At 31.3% G+C, this 26,793-nt stretch overlaps 2 protein-coding genes across 4 annotated transcripts in view; one reads left to right on the forward strand and one right to left on the reverse strand.

The window, feature by feature from the left end:
* The window catches only part of st7.L (suppression of tumorigenicity 7 L homeolog), a 72,490-nt gene extending 61,014 nt beyond the window's left edge, over window positions 1-11,476 (forward strand). For 2 of the 3 annotated variants that reach the window (XM_018251025.2, XM_018251026.2), the window contains exons 14-15: window positions 8,848-8,987; window positions 11,155-11,476. In XM_018251025.2, coding sequence (XP_018106514.1) covers window positions 8,848-8,987; window positions 11,155-11,250 — 236 coding nt within the window. In that variant the 3' untranslated portion in view covers window positions 11,251-11,476. The remainder of the gene's footprint in view (window positions 1-8,847; window positions 8,988-11,154) is intronic. The other variant, NM_001093354.1, reaches the window with a different exon arrangement.
* Window positions 11,477-15,530: 4,054 nt separating this feature from the next.
* Window positions 15,531-26,793, reverse strand: part of wnt2.L (Wnt family member 2 L homeolog) — a 30,220-nt gene continuing 18,957 nt past the window's right edge. The window contains exon 5 of the mRNA XM_018252560.2: window positions 15,531-15,779. Within this exon, the coding sequence (XP_018108049.1) occupies window positions 15,544-15,779 (236 nt within the window). The 3' untranslated portion in view covers window positions 15,531-15,543. The remainder of the gene's footprint in view (window positions 15,780-26,793) is intronic.

Consider the following 26,793-nt stretch of genomic DNA (forward strand, 5'->3'; position numbering starts at 1 on the left):
TATTATATTTATATATATATGTATGTTGTATGTATGTATGGATAATGTATGTATGTATGTATATATATGTATGTATGTATAATATATATATATATATATATATATATATATATATGTATGTATGTATGTGTATATATTATATATATATATGTATGTATATATATATATACGTATGTATGTATTATATATATATATATATATGTAATGTAATATATATATATAATATGTATGTATATATATATATATGTATGTTGGTATATATATGTATGTATATAATATAAAATGTTATGTATGTATAGTATATATATATATATATGTAATGTATGAATATATATATATATATACTATTGTATGTATGATATAATATTATATAGTATATATATATTATATGTAATGTATGTATGTGTATATAATATTATATATATATGTATGTATGTGTATAATATATAGTATTGTATGGTATAGGTATAATATATATGTTATGTATATATATAGTATAGATGTTGTATGTAATACTCATATGTATGTATATATATTATGTATGTATGTATATATATATATATATATATGTATGTATATATATATTATACTATATACTATGTATGTATGTATATATATTATAAGTATATTATTATGGACTGTATGTATGTATGTTGTATATATATATATATAATATATGTATGTATGTGTTATATATATTATATGTATGTATTGTTGTATATATGATATATATATGTATGTATTATGTGTATGTATATATATATATATAGTGAGTATATATATGGTTATGTATAGTGTATATATATATATATATATATATATATATATATAGTGTATATATGTATGTTATTACGTGAGTATATATATATGTTGTATAGGTATATATATATATATATATAATATATGTATGTGTATATTATATATATATAATGTAATGTGGTATATATATATAGTATATAATATATATATATATACTTATATATTATATATATTATGTATAGTATATATATATGTATGTGTGGTGTATATATATATTATATAGTATGTATATATATATGTATATATATAATATACTATTTATGTATGTATGTATTATTAGTGTATGTATAATATATGTATGTATTATATGTAAATGTATGTATATGTTGTATGTAAATATATATAATAAGATTGTATGTATGTATATTATGTATTATGCTTGGTTATGTATATAATGCTCGTGTATGGTATATATTATGTATGGTATGTATACCGTGGTGAATGTATGTATGTATATATATGATATATGTATGGTATATATATATAGTATATGTATTATATTATGATGATATATATATATATAAATGATTATGTGTATATATACTAGTATATATAGTGATATTATGTGTTATGTATAGTATATATATATAGTAGAGTATATGTTGTATAGTATTATAGTGTATGTATATATTATAGTAGCATATTATATATTATATGTTGTTATATTATATATCGTATGTATATATAATGTATATATATTATATATATATGTGTATGTGTGTTATAATGTATAGTAGTATAGTATTAGTACACTAATTATAGTATGTATATATATATGATATATATATATATGTATATAGATAAAGTGTAGTTTGTGTGTAATATAGTATATATAGTATATTTATACGTTAAATAGTATATAATATATTATATATAGTATATATATATAGTAGTATATATAGATAGTAATATATGGTATTATAGTATGTGTATGTGTGTGTATATATATATATATAGTAATATATATGTTATTAGTATATATAGTATATATAAGAATTGGTGTATGATTATTATATGTATATGTATAATAGTATGTATGTATAATATATAGTGGTATGTTATGGTTGTATAAGTATATATTTATGTATATATATAGTATATGTGATGTATTGTAGTGAGTATGTATGTATATATAGTAGTGTATGTATAGTAATGTTACTTTGTAGTGATATAATATGTATGTATATATAGGTACTGTTGTATGTATGTATGTATGTATGTATATATATATGTGTATATATATAGGTAATGTTGCTATATATATGTTTGTATGTATTGTATATATGTATATTTGTATGTATGGTATATATGTATGTATGTATATATATAGTGTATATATATTATATGTGCTTATATGTATGTATAGGTATATAATGTAGTTATAATTATATGTATGTAATATATAGCGTATATATTGTGATATATAGTAGTATATATTATATATAGTAGTGTGTTAATGTGTATATATATATTTATATATATTATATATATTATCGTATTGTGTGATATATATATATATTAGTATATATTATATATATATTATAGTATATATGTGTAATGTGTATATATAGTACTATAATATGTATGTTATATATAATATATAGTGTATGGTATATATGTATATGTAGCTGGTATATATAGTATCGGTATGTATTATGTATGTATGTGATGGTAGTATATCATATATAATTAGTGTATTTATGTATGTATGGTAGATTATTATATATAGTATGTTATCAGTATGTATGTATGTTAATACTATAGATATATATATGTATGCATATATATATGTATGTATGTATGTATGTATGTTATATATTGTATGGTATGTATGTATGGTTGTAAGGTTTATATATATGTATGGTATGGTATGTATGTAATGTATATATTAGTGTTAGATGTTTGTATTGTATGTATATGAGTATGTATAGTATGTATGTAATGTATATATGTTGTAAGTACTATATGTATCGTATATATGTTTATGTATATATGTATATATATATATGTATGGTAGTTATATATTGTATATATGTATGTATATAAATATGGTATGTATATATGTATGTATATAATATATGTATATATATGATGTAGTGTTAATAGTATATATGTATATGTATATAATATATTATTATATAATAGGTATGTATATATATGTATGTATGTATATTGTAGTATATGTATGTAATTATATGTATGTATGTATTAGATATATCGTATGTATAGATGGTATGGTATGTATATATAGTAGTGTATGTATATATATATTATGTATTATATATGTATGTTATTATGTATGTATGTATATATATATGCTATGTATATATATAGTATGTATATATATATGTATGATATGTATGTATATATATTTAGTATATGTATGTATGTATAGTATATATATACTGTTAGGTATATATAGTATGTATAATATAGTATGTATGTATTTGTATATATATATAATTTATGTATGTATATATAGGTATATGTAGTGTATGGTATAAGTTATGAGGTAGTGGTATGTATGGTGATCATAGTTGTTGTTATAGTATTAAATTAGTTAGTATAAGTATTATGTATGATTATGTATATATATAGGATGTGTGATTGTATGTTATATAATATATATGTATGTATGATATATGTGTATGTAGTAATAATACCGTAGGTACTATGTGATATATATAGGATATGTATGGGTATATATATATGTATTGTTATAATATAGAGTGTAGTGAAGGTATGTGTGTGTAATAGTATAGTATATATAGTATATATATTGTGTATATATGTATAATATATTTTGTGTTATATATGTAGAGAGAAGTAGGGTATAATGGTGGGGTATTATAATTGGGTAATATATAAAAATATTAGTAATTAGTAAATATATATTGTATATATATTTATGATATTATAAATGTAGAGTATAGTAATATATAATAGATGTATATATTATATATAATGTTATGTAAATATATATATGTATATATATATATATATGTATATATATATGATATATATACTATGTATATAGTATATAGTATATATATATAAGGTGTATATAGTATATATATGTATATATATATATGTATATATATATATATATATGTTTATATATATATTATATATAGTAGTGTGTGTGTGTTGTGTGTAATATATACTATATATATATATATATGATATAGTATGTGTGTATATATATATATATATTGATATATGTATGTGGGTGGTGTGCGGGGCTGGGTTGGTGGCTGAGGGGTGGTAGTACGTATGTGTATTAGTTAGTCATAAGTAAATATATGTATGGTATATTATACTTGTATGTATGTTATTTGTATATATAGTTATGGTATGTAATGTATGGAGAGGTGTATGTATGTATGTATAGTTATTATATATATATAATATATATATATATATGTAAGTGTATATATGTATGTGTAATGCATAATATATGTTATGTATTATGTATGTATGTATATTAATAATGTATGTATATATGTATGTATGTATGTATATATAGTATATATATTAGTTGTGTATGTATATTATGTAATGTATATATATAATATAGGTATAGGTTGTTGTAAGTATTATATATATAGTATATATATATGTATGTATTATATAGTATATAATATATTATGTATGTATATATATCTATATTATATTATGTGTAATATATATAATAATATATTTATTAAATGTATATATGTGTATATATATTATATCTGTCATGTGTATATATAATAGATATATATGTGTCATATATATTTAATATATATGTTGTATATATAATATATATTGTAATGTAATGATGTAATAATAACTATATATATGTATGTATGTATGTATATATATAGTGTATGTATTGTATATATATATGTATGTATGTATAGTATAGTATGGTAGGTATATATATATGTAGTGTAACGTGTAATATATATTATGTATGTATATATAATATGGTTATGTATGTATATATATATGGTAGGTATGTATATATATTAATATATAATGTATGTATATTATATACTATATGGTATTATATATGTATGTATATATATATGTATGTATATATATATAGTATGGTATTGGTATGTATATATGATGTGTATGGTATGTATTAGTATGTATAATATAGTGTTATGGTTGTAATGTATATATATGTATGTATGTATGTATATATATATAGGAAGTGTATGTATGTATGGATATATATATGTAGGAATGTATATATGTAATGTATGATTGTATGTATATGTATGTATTTATATAGTGTAATGGTATATATAGTATATATATATATAGTGTATGTATATATTATATAGTATATATTTGTATATATAAATATGTATATATATACTATAGATCAGATATATATGTAGTATATATGAATATATATGTATATATAATAGGTATTAGTATAAATAATGTATATATGTATAGCTATATAATAATTATAGTGTAACTGATGTATTTTATATATATATAATATTGTATATATATATTAGTATATATATAAATTTGTATATAATACTTATTATATCATGGTATGTAGTGTTGTATATATGTATGCTATGTATAGTAGATATTTGGTATGTATGTATGCTTATATATAGTATTATGTAATGAAGTATATATATATATTATGTATGTATGTATATATATTATGTATATACAATGTATGTATAGTATATGTATGTATATTATATGTATGTATAGTATGTATGTATGTATTTTATATTGTATGTATGTATAATATATATATAATTGTATGTATGTATATATATGTATGTATGTATATATATGTATTATGTATATAGTATTGTAATGTATGTATTATATATATATAATATGTATGTATGTATATATACGTATGTATGGTATGTATGTATAGTTATTATAATTAAGTGTATGTTATATATAGTGTATGTATGTTATATATATATATGTAATTGTATGATATAGTATATCATATGTATGTATGTATAATATATAGTGTATGTTATGTATAGTATATATGCTATGTATGTATGATATATGTAGTTGTTATGTATACTATATATGTATGTATTGGTATATATATGTATGTATGTATATATATACGTGTTATGTAATGTATATATATATATATATATATGTATGTATGTTATATATATATGTATTGTGTATTATATATATATATATATATATATAATGTATGTGTAAATATATATAGTAGATATATATATATATGTATATATATGTTATATATGTATATTTTGTATATAATATGTATATATGTAAGTATATATTATATTATATTATATATGTATGTATGTATATATGTAATGTAGTGTATATATATATATATTATATATAGTATTAGTATATATGTACTGTGTATATTATATGGTATGGTGTGATATATAATATATAATATGTTGGTGTATATATATATTATATATGTATGTGTATAATATGTATAATATATATTATAATGTATGTTGTATAGTAGTAATATAAATATAGTTGTATGCTGTATGTAATGTATATATGTGAATGTGTATATATGTATATATGTATGTGTATATATTGTATGTATGTATAATATATATATGTAGTATGGTATATATATAGTCCTGTGATGTATGTAATATATGTTTAATGGTATGTATGTATAGTATATAGTATATATGTATGTATGGTATAGTATATATATATATTATATATATGATATATATGTATGGTAGTAGTATGTATATGTATATATATATATAATGATGTGTATATATTATATATATATGATATATAATATATATATACTATATATGTTGTATAATATATATAATAATATAGTATAGCTATATGTAGTAGTATGTATGTATAGTACGGTATATATGTTATATGTATGTATGTATATTATAGTATATATATGTTATATGTATGTATATATATATATATGTATATATGTAATGTATATATATATATTGTATATATATATAATGGTATATATGTATAATATGTATATATATATATATATATATATGTATGTATTATTATATATTGTATGTATATGTATGTATGTATATGTATATTATGTTATATGATGTATGTATATGTATATATGTATATATGTATGTATATATATATATATGTATAGTATGTATGTATATATATAGTAATGTATATAATGTATGTAGTATAGATATATATTAAGTATATAGTGAGGGTATTGTATATAGTGTATGTATATATATATATATTATATATATGTATATATGTATGTATATATATGGTTATATATATATTTATGGTATAATATGTAAGTGTATATATATATATATAATATATATATGTATAGAATATGTATGTATATATATATATATATATATATAGTGTATATATGTATGTAACGTATTATATTATATATATATATGTATGGTATAGTATGTAATATGTTATATAATATATGTATGTATAGTAGTATATATGTATGTATGTAATGTATATATGTTATGTATGTATGTATGTATGCTATGTATGTTATGTATTAGTATATATTGTTAATGTATGTATGTATGTATGTATTATATTATATATTGTATTGTATTGTATGGTATCGGTATATATATATTATGATTATGTGTCATATGATATATATATAGTGTATGTGATGTATGTATTATATATATATAGCTGATATATGTAATGTATGTATATGTATGTATGTATAGTATGTATGTATATGTATGTATATATATATATATATATATAATATATTATATGTTATGTATTAATAAATGTAGTGTTATAATGTATGTATGTATATATATGTATGTATATATTGTATGTAATGTTATATATATGTATGTATGTATAGTATATGTATGTATATTTTGTTATGTATGGTATATATATGTATGTATGTATTATTGTATGTATGTATATATAAGTTGTATGTATGTATATATATGTATGTATATATATAGTGTATGTATGTATTATGATGTATGTAATGTATATATAATGTATGTATGTATATATATGTATGTAGTATATTAATAGTTATGTAATGTTAAGTATAATGTATGTATGTATATTATATATTGTATTGTATGTATTGTATATATGTATATATGTATGATGTATATATAATATGTATGTATATTATATATGTATGTATATATATATGTTATGTATATATATTATATATGTATGTAATATATATATGTATGTATATATATATGTATGTATACTATATTATGTAGTGTGTATATATATAATGTTGTATATGTATATAGTGTTGTATATATATATATGTATGTATATATATATAATTGTATGTATATATATATATATGTATGTATATATAGGTAATATATGTATGTATAGTTATATATATGTAATTATTTATATATGTAATGTATATATATTATATTTATGTATATATATATTTGTATGTATGGTATTGTATATATATGTATGTATGTGTATATATATGTATGTAATGTTATATAGTATGTATGTATGTATATTATAGTATATATATATATATATGTATGTATACTTTAGTATATATATATGTATGTATATATATATGTATGTATGTATATACTATAATATATAATGGTATGTATATTATGATATATGTAATGTAATATATATATAATGTTATATGTATATATGTATGTATGTATATGATATGTATGTATGTATGTATGTATATTTATATTTATATATATAGTATATATATATATGTATGTATTATATATATAATATAGTTTATATATATATGGTATATTATATTATATTATAGTATATACTGTATAACCAAAGTTAGTAATAAGTGTAGGGATCAAGAAAAAAGAAGAAAACTATCTGTCCAACTTAATAACAGTGTTGCTTTAAATTAAGTTATGAATATAACTCCTACTGCAATGAAGGCTATTATACCTTACAGTGTTATACAGTATGGACGGCTGAATAAAAGAAACCACATTTAATAATTATCATTTATTCCCGTTTCTTTTTCTCTGGCAGCTTTTCATGAAGTTTCAGTTTACCCAAAGAAGGAGCTTCCCTTTTTCATTCTGTTCACTGCAGGTCTCTGCTCCTTCACAGCCATGTTGGCTCTTCTCACACACCAGTTTCCAGAGCTCATGGGAGTCTTTGCAAAAGCCGTAAGTCTATTCTTTGTCTCTTGTAAATAGCTTGGTCCTGCTCAAACAACCTCATATTATTCCATGCAAGTGATATTGTTTCATTTGCACTGGTTCAGCACTCACAGTGTATGATTTAGCACTGCTGACGAAATAAATGGGATCAACCAAGTGATGGCACAATATAGGGTAGTGCAGATATATATATATATATTTATATATTAATCATTGGGGGTTTTTTTTAGAGACTTTCAGATAAATTGTTGTTTTTCCAATGACACTTTATGTGATCTTATTACCCTTCTAATGTAAAAATGCCAATATACAGTTTAAAAGTTCATATAACCAGAGGGAGTAGGCGAGGGAAACCTGGCCAATCACGTTGCTGCTTTCCTTTGAGAAACCCACTAGTTGCACGTTTTAAAGCTGAACTGATGGCAGAGCACGACTGGGAAACAAGCCTATTTATCATTTGAATGTAGTACGTATTTATGCTTGGGGATTTTCCAGATGTTTTGTACAAAGGGAAGAGTAGAAGAATCTGTGAGCAGATATAGAATATATGTTGACATATTCCTGTGTGGCTGTTTTGCATCTCTAGGAATTGACATACATTTTTTTTGCCCTGGTTTCATGTAAGCACCGTAACCAATTTCATGGAGTAGACGTGTTGGAGATTTATGTTTCAAAACTGTGATTTATATCATTCTAAAACTTAGTGGAATACACACATTAATCATTTCCAGACTAAGAAATGGTTGTCTTTGTCCAGTTATTGTATGGCTGTAATATATTGGTGGTTTGGTTAACACCCTTACCCCTATATGTAATAAAAGGCACTAAGTTTGCCCAGGTGCAGTGACCAGAGCAATCAATACGATCTTTGCTTTTAAACAGGTGACCAGTAAATGCTACCTGCTGATTGGTTGCCTTTTATTACATAACCCCCTTAGTGTCTTGTGGATGTAAAGGCTCATATACCAGGCTGGGTGATGAATAGTTTAGGGCTGTGATACTGATTGTGACTGCATTCAAAGGGCTACTACCCACACCAAATGGCTTCCCATATTCTTAAATTGGAAGTAGCACAGGTCAGCTGTTCATGTTCTTTGCTTTTAGACAGGATTTTCAATCACAGATTGTTTATAAACCATTGAGCCATTTTGTGTGCAGTTGTTTTCCCCCTTGAATACTGACGTGGCTGATCAGGGCCAATTGCACTAGCCCTCCCGGAAGTTGCTATGGCCATTTGTCTCACATGCTGATCCACAGGATTATTGTTCTCTGCTGGTTCTTGTTTATCTTGTTGGTAGTTAGTAGGATGTTGCATAACTTGGCAAATGTAAGGTCTGCATTCGTTTTGTGGCAGGAGCATTGTGTTCCTGGTTTGTAGAGTTTCTATTAAATTGGCATAGAATTGTAAAAGAGCAAATTATCTTTACTAAATGCTCCCAAAATTGGCATCAGACTGACAACTTGGCCACATATGACTTTGTTGCAAATCTACTGACTGAAAAATGTCTGATCCAGGCGTGTTATATTGACTTTTGCAGAAAAAGAAATAGGAACTGTCTACACTTTAGAGGGCCAGTAACACAAACATGACAGGGTTTTTGCTTGTATTAAAATATCATTTTTTTTACTTTGGTTTATCTTACCCTTTTACATGCAAGCCAACATATAATCCAGGCACTGACATTATTGTACCACAGACAGACTCTACATTTGCAGGTTTCCTTTCAGCTACACCACGGTTAACAGAGCTAAATGTATTGAACAAAGATCCCTTGGTGAACATTTTGGTTATTGTCACCATTTCTCCACACCGTTTCAGTGCCAGCAATTTGGAGCAAAAAAAAATCTAAAAAAAAAAATCTAAATCACTATGTGTGCCATTCAAATAAGACCACTAGTTGTTTTGATGATTGACACTTCGTTTACATGTCCGTTTTTAATTTCCTTTTGGAAGTTGGGTAGTGAATGTGAAAAGCAGTTGGGGGAATGTTAATCATTTAAAATGTAAAATGAGTGTACAGAAATAGTGAATATCATTTACTCTTCTGCTTTCACACTCATTTTTGTGTATTCATCTAGCACGATAAAAATCCTATGAAATATGTTTTAACTTAATATCTGGGCACTTCCCACATCTGAACTGACAACACATTTTTGTCTGATATTTTTGCAGTTCCTGAGCACCCTCTTTGCCCCTTTAAACTTTGTCATGGAGAAAGTGGAAAGCATCCTTCCTTCCAGTTTGTGGCACCAGCTCACCCGGATCTGAGAGACGTATTGCCATGACATGTTACCTGCCAACTTTTTGTTGACTAGAGCAAAGCATGATAAAAAGGGAAACCATTACCTGGAAATGAATGGACTGTATGTTCTCATATACAAACTGTTTTTGTTGTAAAAAGAAAAAGAAGTTTGGTTTATTATATTTTGCCTTCAGAAAAAAAAGAAGAAAAAGAAAAACAGATCTTCAGAATAAAATTTTGTGTATGGCAGCAGAAAAACGTGGTGCTGGTTTGCTTTCTAAACACAAAATGAGTTAACAGTAAGTGGCATCCTTCCCCACGCCAGCCAATAGCAGATGGTTATTTTGCTACCCATGTTTTCCAGTCCAAGAATAGAGGCAAGATACTGGGAAGCCTATTTATCAAAACTCTAATTTGTGAATTTTAGAGAGTGTTTTAATCATTCGAAGAAGCTCAAAATTTTAACAAACTTGAATGTTTACTTACCTATTAGAAAATGTGAATTTAAAAAAGTCAAAACGGTTAAAAAACTTTAATGCACTGAATTGATATTCTACACATCATTTTCAGTGGGTCTACAAACTGACAAACCAAATCCCCCCAAATAAATGTCTTTAATTTTGTTTAGGATTACAATTAATTTCTACAAGATTTTAGATGCCAACGTTTAACGTTTTAGTGCAAAATAATTCAAATTCGAACGTTGATAAATCAGCTCTTGAGTGTCAGAACAATGAAACCGAACCTAACATTAAAAAGTAAGTATAGTCCTTAGGTTCTTATTCCAAAAAAAAAAAATGTAATGAGTTGCCTAACTATAGCCATGTCAATGCTCTATAAGTTTAGAACAATGGAAATGTTTTGTGAATGACTTGCCACTTATATAATAACGGACTTGCTAGAATTTATAATTCTTCTTATGGATAAGAAGCTGCTTTTAAGAATGTGCCATGCACATAAATAAGATGTATAGTTAATCCCTTGCCTGTGAAGTAACACCATGTTTTTTAGTACTGGGCACATTCTGATAAAATAGCATTGTTAATGCCCAACCTCCTCCACAGCAGGTACCTGAAGGGCCAGAATTTGGATGTAACTTGAGGCACCTTATCTCTGCACTTTAGGGTCAGGGCACGCTCAGATTCGGGGAAATTAGTCACCCGGCGACAAATCTCCTCTTCTTCAGGGGAGACTAATCTCCTGCCGGCTAAAATATAAATCACAGTCGGGATGGTACTCTGAGCGATTAATTTTCCGACGTTGCCTGACGAGGAAACTTCGGGCGACTTCAGAAAACAAACGTTCCGAGTGCCATCCCGCCAGCGATTTACATTTTATCCGGCAGGAAGGCAGGGGAGATTAGTCGCCCCCAAGAAGAGGAGATTTGTCGACCCTTATAGGTATATGTGCAGTAAAATTATTTGAAGGAGATCTCCACCCAACAGCAGTTTTTGGGCAATAAAAAATGTAAGCCATTTTGGTGATGTAAGTGTCCTTATAACAAAGCTCCAAGCAAGAGTAAGGAGAGTGTCCATCCCATATGACTGAACCTGACGAGCAGTTTTACCTCCTCATGCTCTCATTAAAACAAGACTGCACTGAAGGGGGGCCTCCTCTCACTACTTACAAGGTAAGTGATAAATTCTGGAGGTTTTTTGTGTGACTATTTTTGCATAAATAATTTCCCAGACTGTCAGGATATGTGTGTCAGTTACGTTGGTGGGCCCCTTTCTCAAAAGGCAGCGTGGTTGGGGTATTTGAGTACTTGAATATAATTGAACACAGATATACAGTAGAAGATATTATCTAAAATACTTGGGACCTGGGGTTTTCCAAATACAGGATCTCCAAATCTGCAAAACCCAATAGGATTGTTTTGCCACAAATTTGGTTAGCTTTTAATTAGAATAATTTTCTCATAATGCAGGCTATGAGAGATTGACTATTCTGTAATTTGGAGCTTACTAGATAGCGGGTTTCTGGATAAGGGACCCGTACAAGCAAATTCACCACTTTTTAAATGTTTTAAAAGCATAATGAGTATAGCCTGGGTGTTTTGCTGTACTGCTAAACATCACAATGGCCCAACCACAAGTTCCATTCTTGAAAATGAAGTGGTGTACAGAGAGTTGACACCTGTCGTGACTGGCTTTTCCGTTTCCAGTCTTCTGCTCTCTAGGGGTGGTCAAAAGAAGGATTTTTCTTCCAGTTTGCATGCTCCTGGCAGGTAATTGCAAGAAGAGAAAAGGTGGCCGATCATGGCAGCTGTGAGCTCCTCTGCACAAATCTGCCTGCAGGGTTTCTTTGTTGGGGGTGCGGCAGTAGAAAAATTCCTTGTTAAACTTTTTGTTCTCCTTTAACAGTCATGCCATGCTATTTTGAAGTTTGAGGATATTGAGTATGTCCGCTTCTATCAGTTAAAATACAGGTAACAAACTCCAAACATAGAAAACATCACTTTGGGGCACATTTACTAAGGGTCGAAGTGAATTCTTCAATCATCGAATAGGCCAAAATTAGATTCGAATTGAAAAAACTTTGAATATTCGAAAATCGACGTACTGTCTCTTTAAAAAAAACTTTGACACTTCGCCACCTTAAAGCTGCCGAATTGTTATGTTAGCTATGTTAGAAGTCAGTTTTTTTTTTTGGAAAATCGTTCGATCGACTAAATCGTTCGAATCGCACGATTTCTATTCGATCGAAAACTGCTAAATTTAATTTTAAAAAAACGTACACTATCGAATTTTTACAATTCGATGGTCGAATTCCGAAGTTTTAGCACTTCGAAATTCGACCCTTAGTAAATGTGCCCCCAAATGTAACAAACCTCGTACTGACCTTCAGATCCAAAGTACAGCAAATTCAGCTCCCACCTTCTATCACCAACTCAATGAAAGGGGGCTCTGTGGTAGGAGGCCCCGGAAGATCACATTGTGACTAAGAAACAGCCCAACTGCAGTTTGCAAAAAAACACTCCTAAACAATCCAATTATCAATCTGGGAGACTATGTTCTGAACAGATAAAGCAAATTAGAGCATCTTTGTATATTCAGCAATAATTCCTCAAAATTAAAAACACCATAACTTCAGTGAACCACAAAGGAGGTTCTCTGAAGTTTTTGGGTAGCTTTGTGGCCCCTGGAACTGTATGTCTTAGGTCTATGCATGACATCATGAAATCCGAGTTATCGAGGCATTTGGGAAAGCATTACTGAACCCAATGGGGGGCTGTAATCTTAATAAAATCAGGAATGGTCTAACCTCTTTTTGCAACATCAGACTTAGCAATAGATCGTCATTTTTGTCAATTGGAAAATGTATAAAGGTGCCAATATTTTTGTCCATGACTGCAAATGGAATTATGTGATATTAAAGGCAATCTAGCAGGTGTTGATTTTTATTTTTTAATGTTTCAGTTTTATATCTCATTCAATGTATTTTAATTAAAATAGTTTTACTATTAATTGCTACAGATGTTTAGAACATATGGGTGCCTCCATGAGGGTTATTTTCTAGGTGTAGCTCTTGCAAATGATCGTGTGTGGACACAACTCTAAAGTTGCAGAGTCAGTCTTGCTCTATGAGTTGGTTTTGAATCACTGGCTTCCCTTCAACAACCAACGGCAACTACAAATCTGTTACGGATCCTTGTGAAGCAAGATGCTTATTGTTAGAGCTTGTTCATACATTGTGCACAGCTCGTTTATACATTGTGCACAGCTCTGGAACTGTTCAGCTGAGGCCTGCGGCACACGTTTTCATCTGTATTGATCCACTGCAGTTGTGCTCCTTGCTAGCAGAATGCAATGTACCCTGACTACGGCAGATACTGGTAACCTCAGGTGGATGTTGCTCACTGTCAATCCCCACATCACCAGGAGAGTAACTAGAGGAAGAAGAAAGACCTTGCTTTGGTAAAACAGGACAATCTCTGGATATGTTGGGGGCCCTAAAATGAATTTACTGTGGGACCCAGTAACATCTAGTTAAACCACTGCACACAACAGGGATGTGTTTTCCGTATGCTCAACTTCAGGCATCATGGAGCAGCCCGTATGCAGTCAACATGTATAAAAAAAATAAAAGCCAGTAAGCCGAGATTTTATTTTCATTAAAATGCAAAAAAAATAATTTACAACACAATTCTGCAAAATTAGTACTCACATCAATGACATCTTAATTTATTATAATTTAATGGCATATTTAATACAGTAAATGAAGACTTTTTTTTGGTTCTTTTTGTCACCAAAGCTGATTTTTTTTTCCCCATTGCTGCGCAGTTCGTTTACAAGGAGGGGAAAGCACAAAATCTGCAGTTAACTCAGGTTATTTTCTTTCCAGATAACACCTTTGGGTGCTTTGCATGTGTGAATATCCACAGTTTCTATGCAGTCTTTGCATCTTACCGAGCAGCACCAGTGGAACTTGCACTCACATTTGGACATCTTGGTGACACGGGCAGTGTCGTAGCCCCTCCCACAGCACATGACTTCACAGCTGTCCATGCCACGCGAGGTCTGATTGCAGATTCTTCCAGCTGTTCCAAGAGAACCTGCAATTTTGTTCAGAAAAAAGGCATTTTTTAACATATGTCTGACTACAAACTAGATCAGTTTTATTGCCATTAACATTGTCTTTATCAATGTCTGGTGCAAGAGACTTCAGCAAGGATGGGATATTTTTGAGCAAACACAATGTAGTAGATATAAATCAAAAACATGCACAGCATCTCACTTAAAACATTTATTTGATGAAGCGCCCAATAGCGCAAAACGCGTCAGGAGGGTGTGGCTGAACATAAGGTAGTCAGACTGGGGGGAGACACTGCACTGTGGTGTGTAATGTTGTAATGCCATGAAGGCTTATGTGAATTGTAGTTTGTTTGAATTGCACAAATAAATGTTGTACGTGAGATGCTGTGCATGCTTTTGATTTATACAATAAGTGATATTGGACCTGTGCACAGCTCTCACTGGGAGATCACATACACCCCTCAAATAAAAGTGTAGGGACAATGTAGTAGATGCTGCTATGATGGGCATGTTCATTTGTTCAGAAGTCTTTCTGTCATGTGCCGCAGGCAGAGAGGTTCCCATAGGATATAATAAGACGAGGATATAGTGTCACGTGTATGAAATTGCTATAAAATATTAGGCCACAAATGAGTTATCCAATGCATCATTACTAAACTAACCATAAAGGTAGAACAAGCTCATGACAGTAAAGATCCTTGCCTTCTCCCAGCTGAGGATAGGGTTGCCACCTTTTCTTGAGAAATATACCGGCCTTCCTATATTTCTATGCATTTCCCATATGAATAACATTGGGATCAAGCTTACATTTTACCAGGCAGATGGAAACCCTAGTTGAGGAGCTTGTTCTACCTCCCATAATTCAGTGGGGCTCATTTCACAACACTCTGAAAATTTGCCCATAGGCAGTAACCTACAGCACCCAATCAGTGATTGGTTTTTTTTCAGCCATCTGCAGGTAGAATAATGAATGTAACAGTTTGATTAGTTACCATGATGCAAATTTGCCCAGTAAATGATAAATGAGCCCCACCATGTTATGTGCAAGTGATTACTGGCCATGCTTTACATGTTACCAGAGCTCAGTGTACATGCCTAATAATGGTACCAGCAGCACAGCAAAGATACCATAATCTATAGAGCACTGGGTCTGTAGCCAAAAGGATGCGCCGGTCACAAACAATCCGGTTCAGGTTTTCACTACTGACATACCTTGTTGTTGGGAAATATTGTCTGCAGCATTGATTAAATAGAGTCTTTGTCTATCAACCACTCCCATGGCTACATCAATAAATCAGTGGAAATTATTATCCATATAACTTTAGAGTTCCCTTTTATTGAAGATGTGATTGTAGTTTGATTCACACATGCACAATCTCTAGTATAATTATTCAATTCTCCTTCCTAACCTCTCCTCTGCATCTGCTAAGCAACAAGATAGATTGTTCCATTTTGTGTTAACTCTCTAGTTTATATGAAGCTGCCATATATATACCTTAATGAACATGCAGACATCCAGTGGATAGAGAACACATCTTCCCCACTCAACAGCTCCTTCAGCTGAACAACTGCACAAGTGTGGGACCTGCTCTGCACATCTGGAATGTCTCATGATCCCACACCAGGCTTACTTGCCTTCCTCACTCATTTCTTAGCACCATATAAAGAATCTATTTCAGGGGAACACACACGCATTACCATTCTCAGGCAGAAAGTGATTATTTAGTCCTCTCTACCAGTGTGTATTGAAATATGTTGTATAGTGTTCATTTGTGGGATCAGTTTCTCTAATAATGTTGATACCAGGTCCGGACTGAGAATTAAAATAGGCCCTGTCATTTCAGGTATAAAGAGGCCCAATCAGCCCACATAGAGGCCCAAACATCCACCACCAGCCCACTAAATGATGACTTTCTATGGGACCTAACAGCAGCCCCTCTGGCATTTGCCAGAACCCACAGATTGCCAGTCCGGGCCTGGTTGATACCCAGTGGGGTGCAGGCAACCTCGGAACCTCCCAAGTCTTAACAGAACAACAGCTCCACAATGACTGGAGTCTCAACTGAACTATTTGTATAATGTGTATATTTCTTTTAATCACATCAGATACATTATCCATTGGAAATTGCCGTCTGCGTTTTACAGCAGTTACATAATTACCATGTTTTACACTAACACCAAAGGTACAGTATTTTAGGACATTTCCCACCCTGGCTGGAGAAAAGTAAAAGGGGCAAAATACACCATTTGCCATTACCCTTATTCACAAAAAAACTTTGATCCATTTAGACAATTACAGATGACATAAAACCTTTATCTTATTTTATTCTTTTTGTACACCTTATTTTTTATTTTCAAATATCTTTAGCTCTGTTGTACCTATAGTCAATACTGTAAGCCATAATACTGCGTGGAAAGCAAAGTGAAGCAATCAAGTCAATTAACCAAAAGATTTTTGGGATTATGGACAATGTTTTTTTTATGTTTTTTTTAATTGTTTCCTCTGTATCAAAGTTAATTGACTTGATTACGTCACCTTTAAATGTACTTTGCACTGGGATCCATTATGCTTGACAATGGAGTGTGTCCCGAAACGTTGCAAGGGTTAACCTGCAACCAAGCCCAGATTTGTGGAAAGGCCACCAAGGTCCGGGCCTAGGGCAGCAGGATTTTGGGGGGCGGCATGTTGCCCAACCACACCGACATTGGTTTAATAGCACTGGGGATGCGCTGGAGATACAATCATTTTTTCGATTTCTCTATTGCTCCGGTCCTGATGATGAAAATTTGCACGAATAAAGGGGAGGAGACAGGGGCGACAAACAGCAGTGGGCCTAGGGGCACCCGCTATGTAAATCCGGCCCTGCCTGCAACAACAGCCCTTGTGTGCTTGATTATTGGAGGTTGCCATTACCTCTATCACTGGGCACCAAGCAACTCTACATATATTTGATACGCACGGGTGTGTGAGAGCTCTTCCTTTTCTAGCCATAATACTGCACCATGAAAGGACAACTAACGGCTTTATATCAGTGGTGGTGCCAATTTGTTAGGTTCTCGATTCTCTCCATTTTGGTTGAGGCCTCTCAGATCCTCACTGCTGCCTGGGTAGGGCACATGGGCTGTAGAGCAAAGTCAGGACTAAGAAACTAGAAGTTGAAGTTTTGCTCTATTGCACAAGCTCACAACCCAAAGCAGCAGCAAGGATCAGAGAGACCCAAAGCAACATGGGGACACTCCCTATAATAGAACAACAGCCCAGTGCAATTCAGCAGGGCCTATATGTGGCCCAGTGGTTTTGGAACAATACTTTACATGTGCATAGAACAAACCTATGTTCATACATATACTAGTATCTAATTATTATTACAGCCCTTTTGTACTTTGCCTAAATATATATGAAACAAGACTTATTACAGATACACAAGGTATAGTCTTGAGGTGGCCATATATATGCAGATTCGCTCATTTGAAGAGGTCACCAAATAAGCGTTTCTTGCCCGACGATCAGATCACAATGAGGGCAATGCAGGCAGTTGGTGCGAGGATCATATTTACAAACTGAAACGGTCCTTGATCCGGTGGGACTTTTCTACCTGCCCAATCGTCATCTGGCCCCCATACACTGGCCAATAAGCTGCTGACTTGGTCTGTCTTCAGCAGTTATCGGCCTGTGTTTGGACACCTTTAGTTACAGGACCTGTTGCTCTCCACCATGGCTTATTTAATGATTACGTAGTGAAAGGATATATTTGTACAGCATTACACAAGATATGTACATACTGACATCTAGCAGCTCTCTCTAGACAAAAACCAAACCATTCTATAACTTATTGCAATGTTGCAGGAAAGAGTAATAACAATTAAAAAGATCAAGCATATATAACTAATGTAATGCTATGAAAACACAGCAGGGGCATTTATAAAAGTCAGGGAAGGGTACAAAGTGCATATTTGACTGCTGTGAGTATTGTGGGTGTTGTGGAGAAGATGAACACAGTACTTCTTGCATTGAATAGAAGTCCAGTAAACTGATATATTACCAGACTCCCCTTAAGGGGCACCATGGATTGGTCTGTGATAATTAGAAATATCCAGTTTTCCATCTGATGTTTAATAAATCTATTACAAGGGTAAGAGTTTGATCCTACATCTAAATTTGTCTGGAGCTATCTATATATAATATAATAGAAATAAACACTTATTCTCCTCTAAATACACTGACAGATAACTTTGCTTCAGTCTCATGCAGTGATATACACTCAGTGATCACATCATTGCTCTCCTTGCCTTCTACTGGGAAGGACATGTTGTGCGTGACGCAGTCTGCGAGGCATCAATAACAGGCCAAAGTCACCAAATGATTCATCGCTCGGAAAAGATACATTGGAGGGAGGCTTCATCTAAAGTCCAGTGAGCAACCAGAGGCAAGGAACACGGAGAATAGATTAAATATCGGGGATTCGGTTTTTGTCCATTAAATGCTCTTCCTTCACATCATTACATTTGCTTTTAGAGATTCAACACCTTCTGGATTCTGCCAAATTATTTATACTGGAAAATTACACAAGTGTTAAGTGCTTTCAGATTGAAGATTATGGAAGCCGTTTGTGAAAGGTATTTCAGAAGGTGAAATTTTATATGCGTCTTGGGATAGCATACAGTTAATAAACAAAGTGTCGTTTAAATATGTGTAAAATCTGTTTAGTGAACACACTGTATTTTTCCAAGTTGGTCTTATCAACAGATTACCATAGAGACACACACAAATGTTTGGTGGGAGCAGGGGCTCACAATGAGGCCTGGACAGTTTCCATGTTCACCATGAGTCTATTTAAAAGGGCTCCTCTGGCAGAATTCTGCATTGAAATCCATTTTTAAAAAAAAGAAAACAGATTTTTTAATATTTAATTTTATAATATGGCATGGGGCTAGAAATGTTCTTTGTTTCCCAGATGCCCTCAGTCATGTAGTCTGTTAAGTAACTCACCCCCTCCCTTCCCTCCCCCCTAGCAGTTCATCGGTAGAACAATGGGAAGGTAACAAAATAACAGATCACGGACACCTGCATTGCTAAATATGCTCCAATGCCCACCTAGTTGTAGATATGAGTATAGCACTTAATAAATAAACACTCAAGTGCAACCACAACTCCTCCAGTTACATTGAGTAGGAGAAACAATAGCTTATCTAAAAGCAGTTCCAATGAGAAGTGTTGACTCTGAAAGCAAAGGATCAGGCTCAATGGCCTGAAATGGCTGCCTATACACCAATATAAAACTAAAAAAAAACATTTATTGGTTTAAGAATAACATTTGAAATGGTAGAATGAATTATTTGCAAAGTACACATTGAGATTTAGTAATACAAATATCATTTTAGTCTGCCAGCACTTGTGTGCCTAGTTTGAAAATGAATACTAGTACAGGTATGGGATCGGTTATCCAGAGAGCTTGGAAATTACAGAAAGGCAATCTACCATAGACTCCATTTTATCAAAATAATCCAAATTTTTAAAAATGATTTCCTTTTTCTGTCTAATAAAATAAACGGTACCTTTTACTTGATTCAAACTAAGATATAATCATTCAGCAAAACTAGCCTATTGGGTTTATTTAATGTTTACATGATTTTCTAGTAGACTTAATGTATGAAAATTCAAATTAAAGAAAGATCCATTAACTGGAAACCCCTGGTCCTGAGAATTCTGGATAACAGGTCCCATACCTATGTATAATATATTGTCTGAAGGACAACAATCATGGGAATTGAATACACATATCACTTGCATCATTGGTCTTTTTAGATGCCTTCTCTGCCTTGGTGAGTTACCCCAGATCACCCCAGAAGTAACAGTCTGTAGCCAAACAAGCCTCACACTTTCACATAAGTCAGGGGTGGGACAGTCCAGTAAATGATGCCAGGCTGGCTAGTAAAAGTAATCATAACCCTGCACTGATCCTACTTAGGTAGTTCCTAATTTGCTGCCCTTTAGGTAAGTCAATGCTTAAAGTATAGCTATGCACCAACACAGGTGAACTCGATTTTCAATCATATTTATTAGAATGTCCCACTATCAGAATAATTTTACAAAAATCTATTCCTCAGCCTCCTGATGTTCAGAGCTCACCACAGCATAACATGAGATATCTTTAGGCTATTAAGAGACACTGATGCTCATTTGCTGACAATGGATATACATTTGCACCACTGCAGCTTTAACAGATCTCCTGTAGGCAGATTTTTAGTGTAAATTAACGATTGTTTGCTCTCTACTACACAGTGGCAAATGTGTTAGTAACTATGACATAGTGGCTATCCATAAACCCTATTTAAGGGTACTTTGATATCACATTCCTATAGGACCTTATATGAAAGAGAGATAGTAGAGTAGAGTTTACATCCGTTAAATTACCAAGTCTGTCCTAGTTTAATTGAAAACACACAAGAAACAATACTGAACTCCGTTACAGAGAAGCATATAACAAGATCTTTTGTCTGTAAAAAAGGCCTCAAAATGACAGATTCACATAGTGGAATGGGTAAAAGAATGATGCAGTATCCAAAGAATAAAAAGACTGAAAGTTGGGTTTTCTCAAATCATTAGCAGCAGCACTCTGCATGGATATACTTTTCCAGGTTCATTAGGCAATAAACAGAGGAAGGTATGTCCCATTTTCTGTATAGCACTCAAAACACAATAAAAATTTAATTACCGTTTGATAATATTTGTGTTCCTATTAGGCAAAGCAGATCTTCTTAGTTACTATTATTTAAACAGTTAAAAAATATGATTATCTAACTTTGATCCTTTTTTTCTGTGGTTACAGAATCTGAACAAGAGGATTTTAAAAAAAAAATACTATATATACTGCATTCCAGATTCTGTTTCCCAAATCCTAGATGTATATATACTCTTTTAGGCTAATTTCCATTTTTTTTCTTAACTGACCTTTTGAGTTACATTACAAACGGCAGTGTCTACTTTACGGCTCAGTGAAGTCACATTTGAATAATCTCAGATTCATTTTATAGCTGGTGAGAACTGTATTTGTGTGCTAATAAATATTTCGCAGGGTATATAATATCATTAAAATCGCCCAGCAGAATACACAGGAAATGAGAAGTAGGCTCGCCTGGAAAGAAACAGTGTACAGAATACAATAAGGGTGAAGCAATGCTTTGGAATACTGGCAGTGACGGACAAATGCTCACGATTCAGTAACTGTGAGAAGATTTAGGACCACGGCATTAAATATCTCCTCTTGATTTATAACGACACTCTCAATAATTAAGTCACTCAGTCCTGGCAGGGCACATTCCAAACCAACTATACAGAAGTGTATGAAAATATCCTCCTTTGTATTAGACACCCAGGGACAGAGCACCTATTGGGATTCTTTATAGAGAAGGTGCAACTCTTATTTTCCACTGTGGTTCTGTGTAGAATACCATGGCTTTATACTAGTGACTAATTGTTATGTTTCCATATTGCGATTCTTCACGTCTATTAATGCCAGCTAATTTTTGTGCTTTAGTTGCATTAACTGCTAGTAGAGTTTGTAACATTTTGTGCCCTTTCATTTTCAGGGTCATTTTCTGGGTTGCTTTTAGATTACGTAGGATAACAATACTTTTTACTCCCATGACAAGTTAAACTTTCTAAATCTGCCTGACGTTTTGCGGATTCCATTTATGTAATAAGGTATACAACATATTTCTGAAATATATCTAACATTATATAAGTCCCATATCAGAGTTTTATGTCAATTTTTGAGTTGTGTAGATCCCTTAAAGGACAAGGAAAGGCAAAAATAAAATCACATTTTTACTTTCTTTAATGAAAAAGAAACCTATCTCCAATATAGTTTAATTAAAAAATGTGTACCGTTTTTATAAGAAACCTGACTGTATGCAGTGAAATTCTCCCTTCATTTACTGCTGTGGATAGGAATTGTCAGATGGTCCCAGGGAAACAATCATACTTATGAACAGCAGTGGGAGCCCCCGCCTTACTTACCAGCCATGCAGAACTCAAGCAGCTTTGTTTATGACGATCCCTAAGCAGCCCAGACCACACTGAGCATGTGCAGGGTCAGGCAAAGATGTTTAACAAAGTTACAAGATGACAGCCCCCTGTGGCCAACTTTGAAAGCGTAAATCATTTGTTTGATTAGGCTTGTGGTGCAGTAAGTTCATGCTTATGTTTAGTATACAAAATACAGCATTTCTAGCCTTATTCTATTTTAGACTTTCCTTGTCCTTTAACAGTAAGTTAACCCCAGAAATCATATAGGTTTGAAAAGTTCACATTCTGATCGATTTAAAATGGGTAAAAATATATTTTTATTTTCAAATTTTATTATATGCATGAAAGGCCCATGACTCTAAATACTAAATACTTCAATTAAAAAAGTAATTGAAAATGCCCATTAGAATTTTAATACATTGACCCCGGAAACCCTGAAAGATTTTAGAAATTACTGACTTGTATTGGTCAAACAACCACAGTGGTGTAATCACAGATTTATTAGCACTCACACTAGTCACACTTGGCTTGTAAATGTTGTTAATGATGCTCACCATTTAATATGTTTATAAAGTTACACAGATTGAAGATCTGTTAAAGCTTTTTAAACTTTCAGTATTGTAACTGTAATTGGAAATGGATCCCTGTCACACCCTCACCTTTTCCCTCTACTTTGACTTTAAATGTGCCTTGAAAATGTAGCTCACAGCAAAACATAGCCCATAGATCATGAAAAAGGAGCAACGCTAATGACTAACTTCATGGTGGAATTATAATAGGTGCAGCAGGTGCAGTAAGACCAGACAAAGGCCAACATATATGCTTTGTGTTTCTACAGTATATGCATTTTTCCTGCTACAAAGACAAAAGTAGAAGACCCTAATTCAAGTCTTGTGTGGGGTGAGTGTCTTGACCAATCTACAATTAGATTGTATAAGCTGAAACCATGTTGTATTGTTTTTTTGTTAAGCAGAAAATGTTCCTATTTATGTATTTGCTTTCTGGTTTACATGTAAAGGTGAGTTGGCAAGTGCACATATCCCAGCATCGCATGGTGAATTCTTTCAGGGTTTTACATTTAAAATCATATGGTTGCTAAAGGCATTTGGAATGACATACACAAGCGATTGACAGGTACATCCTGTCCAGATTTTGAGGGAGGGATGTAATCATGATTTATTGTAAGACTTGTGCAGAAGTACTTGGCTCTTCATTCTTTACAGTTCATAAAAATTCCCTTTTAATTCGCAGATACACCCTACCTCTCATAGCTTGACATGATTGCTGAAATATTTGTAAAGCTGGATCCTACCTAAAGCAATTCCTGCTCAATAACCCATGGAATTAAGGGTTACAGTGGTTAAACTGTCGGCCAATGTAAATGTCTGAGTTTTCTGTCAAAAACAAGGCCTACAAGCCAAATGTAAAATGTGAAATTGTAGTTTTGTGCATCTAGACAACATGAAGCATTTACATATCTGCACATCATCAAACAGAATATCAAAAGCATAGTGTTCTGACTATTCAATGCTACTACTTTTTATAAACAACACCCCCCTCTATTATTTTGGCAACTTTCACATGCCAGTTTAATGCTATGGAAAAGCTTTAATGTTATATAATCATCAAGGCACTGGCGAGTCTCTCATATAATCATTTAGGGTAACGCATAAAGGAAATACAAGTCAAATCCTAATTAATTCAAACCTCAAGCAGAAATGAGCTGCTTAAGCTTTAAGCTAGGAAGACGTCATTTTTCAATGTGACCTTAAACCAACAGTCAATATCAGACTTACAATTGAAATTCAGAGAAAATAGCATAGTTTGAGAGGAACATTATAAAATCAGGTTAAGTGCATCTTTGCTTATTTCATTCCTTAAGTGCCCTTCTTGTATCAGCTCATTCCATGTAAATCTGACATCATAATCAATATATTTCAAGTTTTGATATACAAGAATATTTGGAATCTTGGAATGAAGTCACTGCTGATCTAACATTAGAAAGAGTTGTTTCATTAGTGCCAATAAATACGTCACTCCATTTGTCCAAAAGATCCTGGAAAGAAAAGCTCTTCATCAAAATTCTACCTGTTGAGTACTGTGTTTTATATTAATTGCTTTGCATGTTGAATAGTAATATGAATACAAGTTCATTCTAAGGAGCCTTAAGTTTCAAACCTCATAAAAAAAAAAAGTAGTAATTAAAGGGATACTGTCCTGGGAAAAAAAGTTTTTTTCAAAATGTATCAGTTAATAGTGCTACTCCAGCAGAATTCTGTACTGAAATCCATTTCTCAAAAGAGCAAACTCATTTTTTTATTTTTCATTTTGAAATCGGACATGGGGCTATACATATTGATAGTTTCCCAGGAGCCCCCAGTCATGTGATTTGCGCTCTGATAAACTTCAGTCACTCTTTACTGCTGTACTGCAAGTTGGAGTGATATCACCCCCTCCCTTTCCCCCCAGCAGCCAAACAAAAGAACAATTGGAAGGTAACCAGATAACAGCTCCCTAACACAAGATATCAGCTCCCTGGTAGAAAACCCATGCCATAAAAACAAATTTAGCTAGAAACTGAACTTACAGCACCAGCTTAAAGTTCCAGAATCTCTATAACAGTAATAAATCAGGCCTTGAAAATTGTGCACAGGGGGGTCACCATCTTGGATTTTGTAAGGTGTGTCAGTGACACTGCACATGTGCAGTATAATCTGGACAGCTGCTGAAAAGATTAACTTCTGAGGGGTTGTTGCAAATCATAAAGCTAAAATTGAGGATCACCTGTCAAGCTGATACTATAGGGCATATTAAATTCTGATTTCTGAGCTGCCATGTAATTTGAATCTAAATTAATTATTAATCAGCCGTGTATTGTGACTTTTATACTCTATATATACAGTATATTGTGAGTCAGTCCCTAAGCTCAGATAAGTGGCAGCAGCACAGAGCATGTGCAGTGGATCAGCAGAAAAGAAGCTGGGGAGCTACTGGGGCATCTTTGG

This window comes from Xenopus laevis, chromosome 3L (genome assembly GCF_017654675.1).
Source record: "Xenopus laevis strain J_2021 chromosome 3L, Xenopus_laevis_v10.1, whole genome shotgun sequence".
Lineage (NCBI taxonomy): Eukaryota > Metazoa > Chordata > Amphibia > Anura > Pipidae > Xenopus > Xenopus laevis.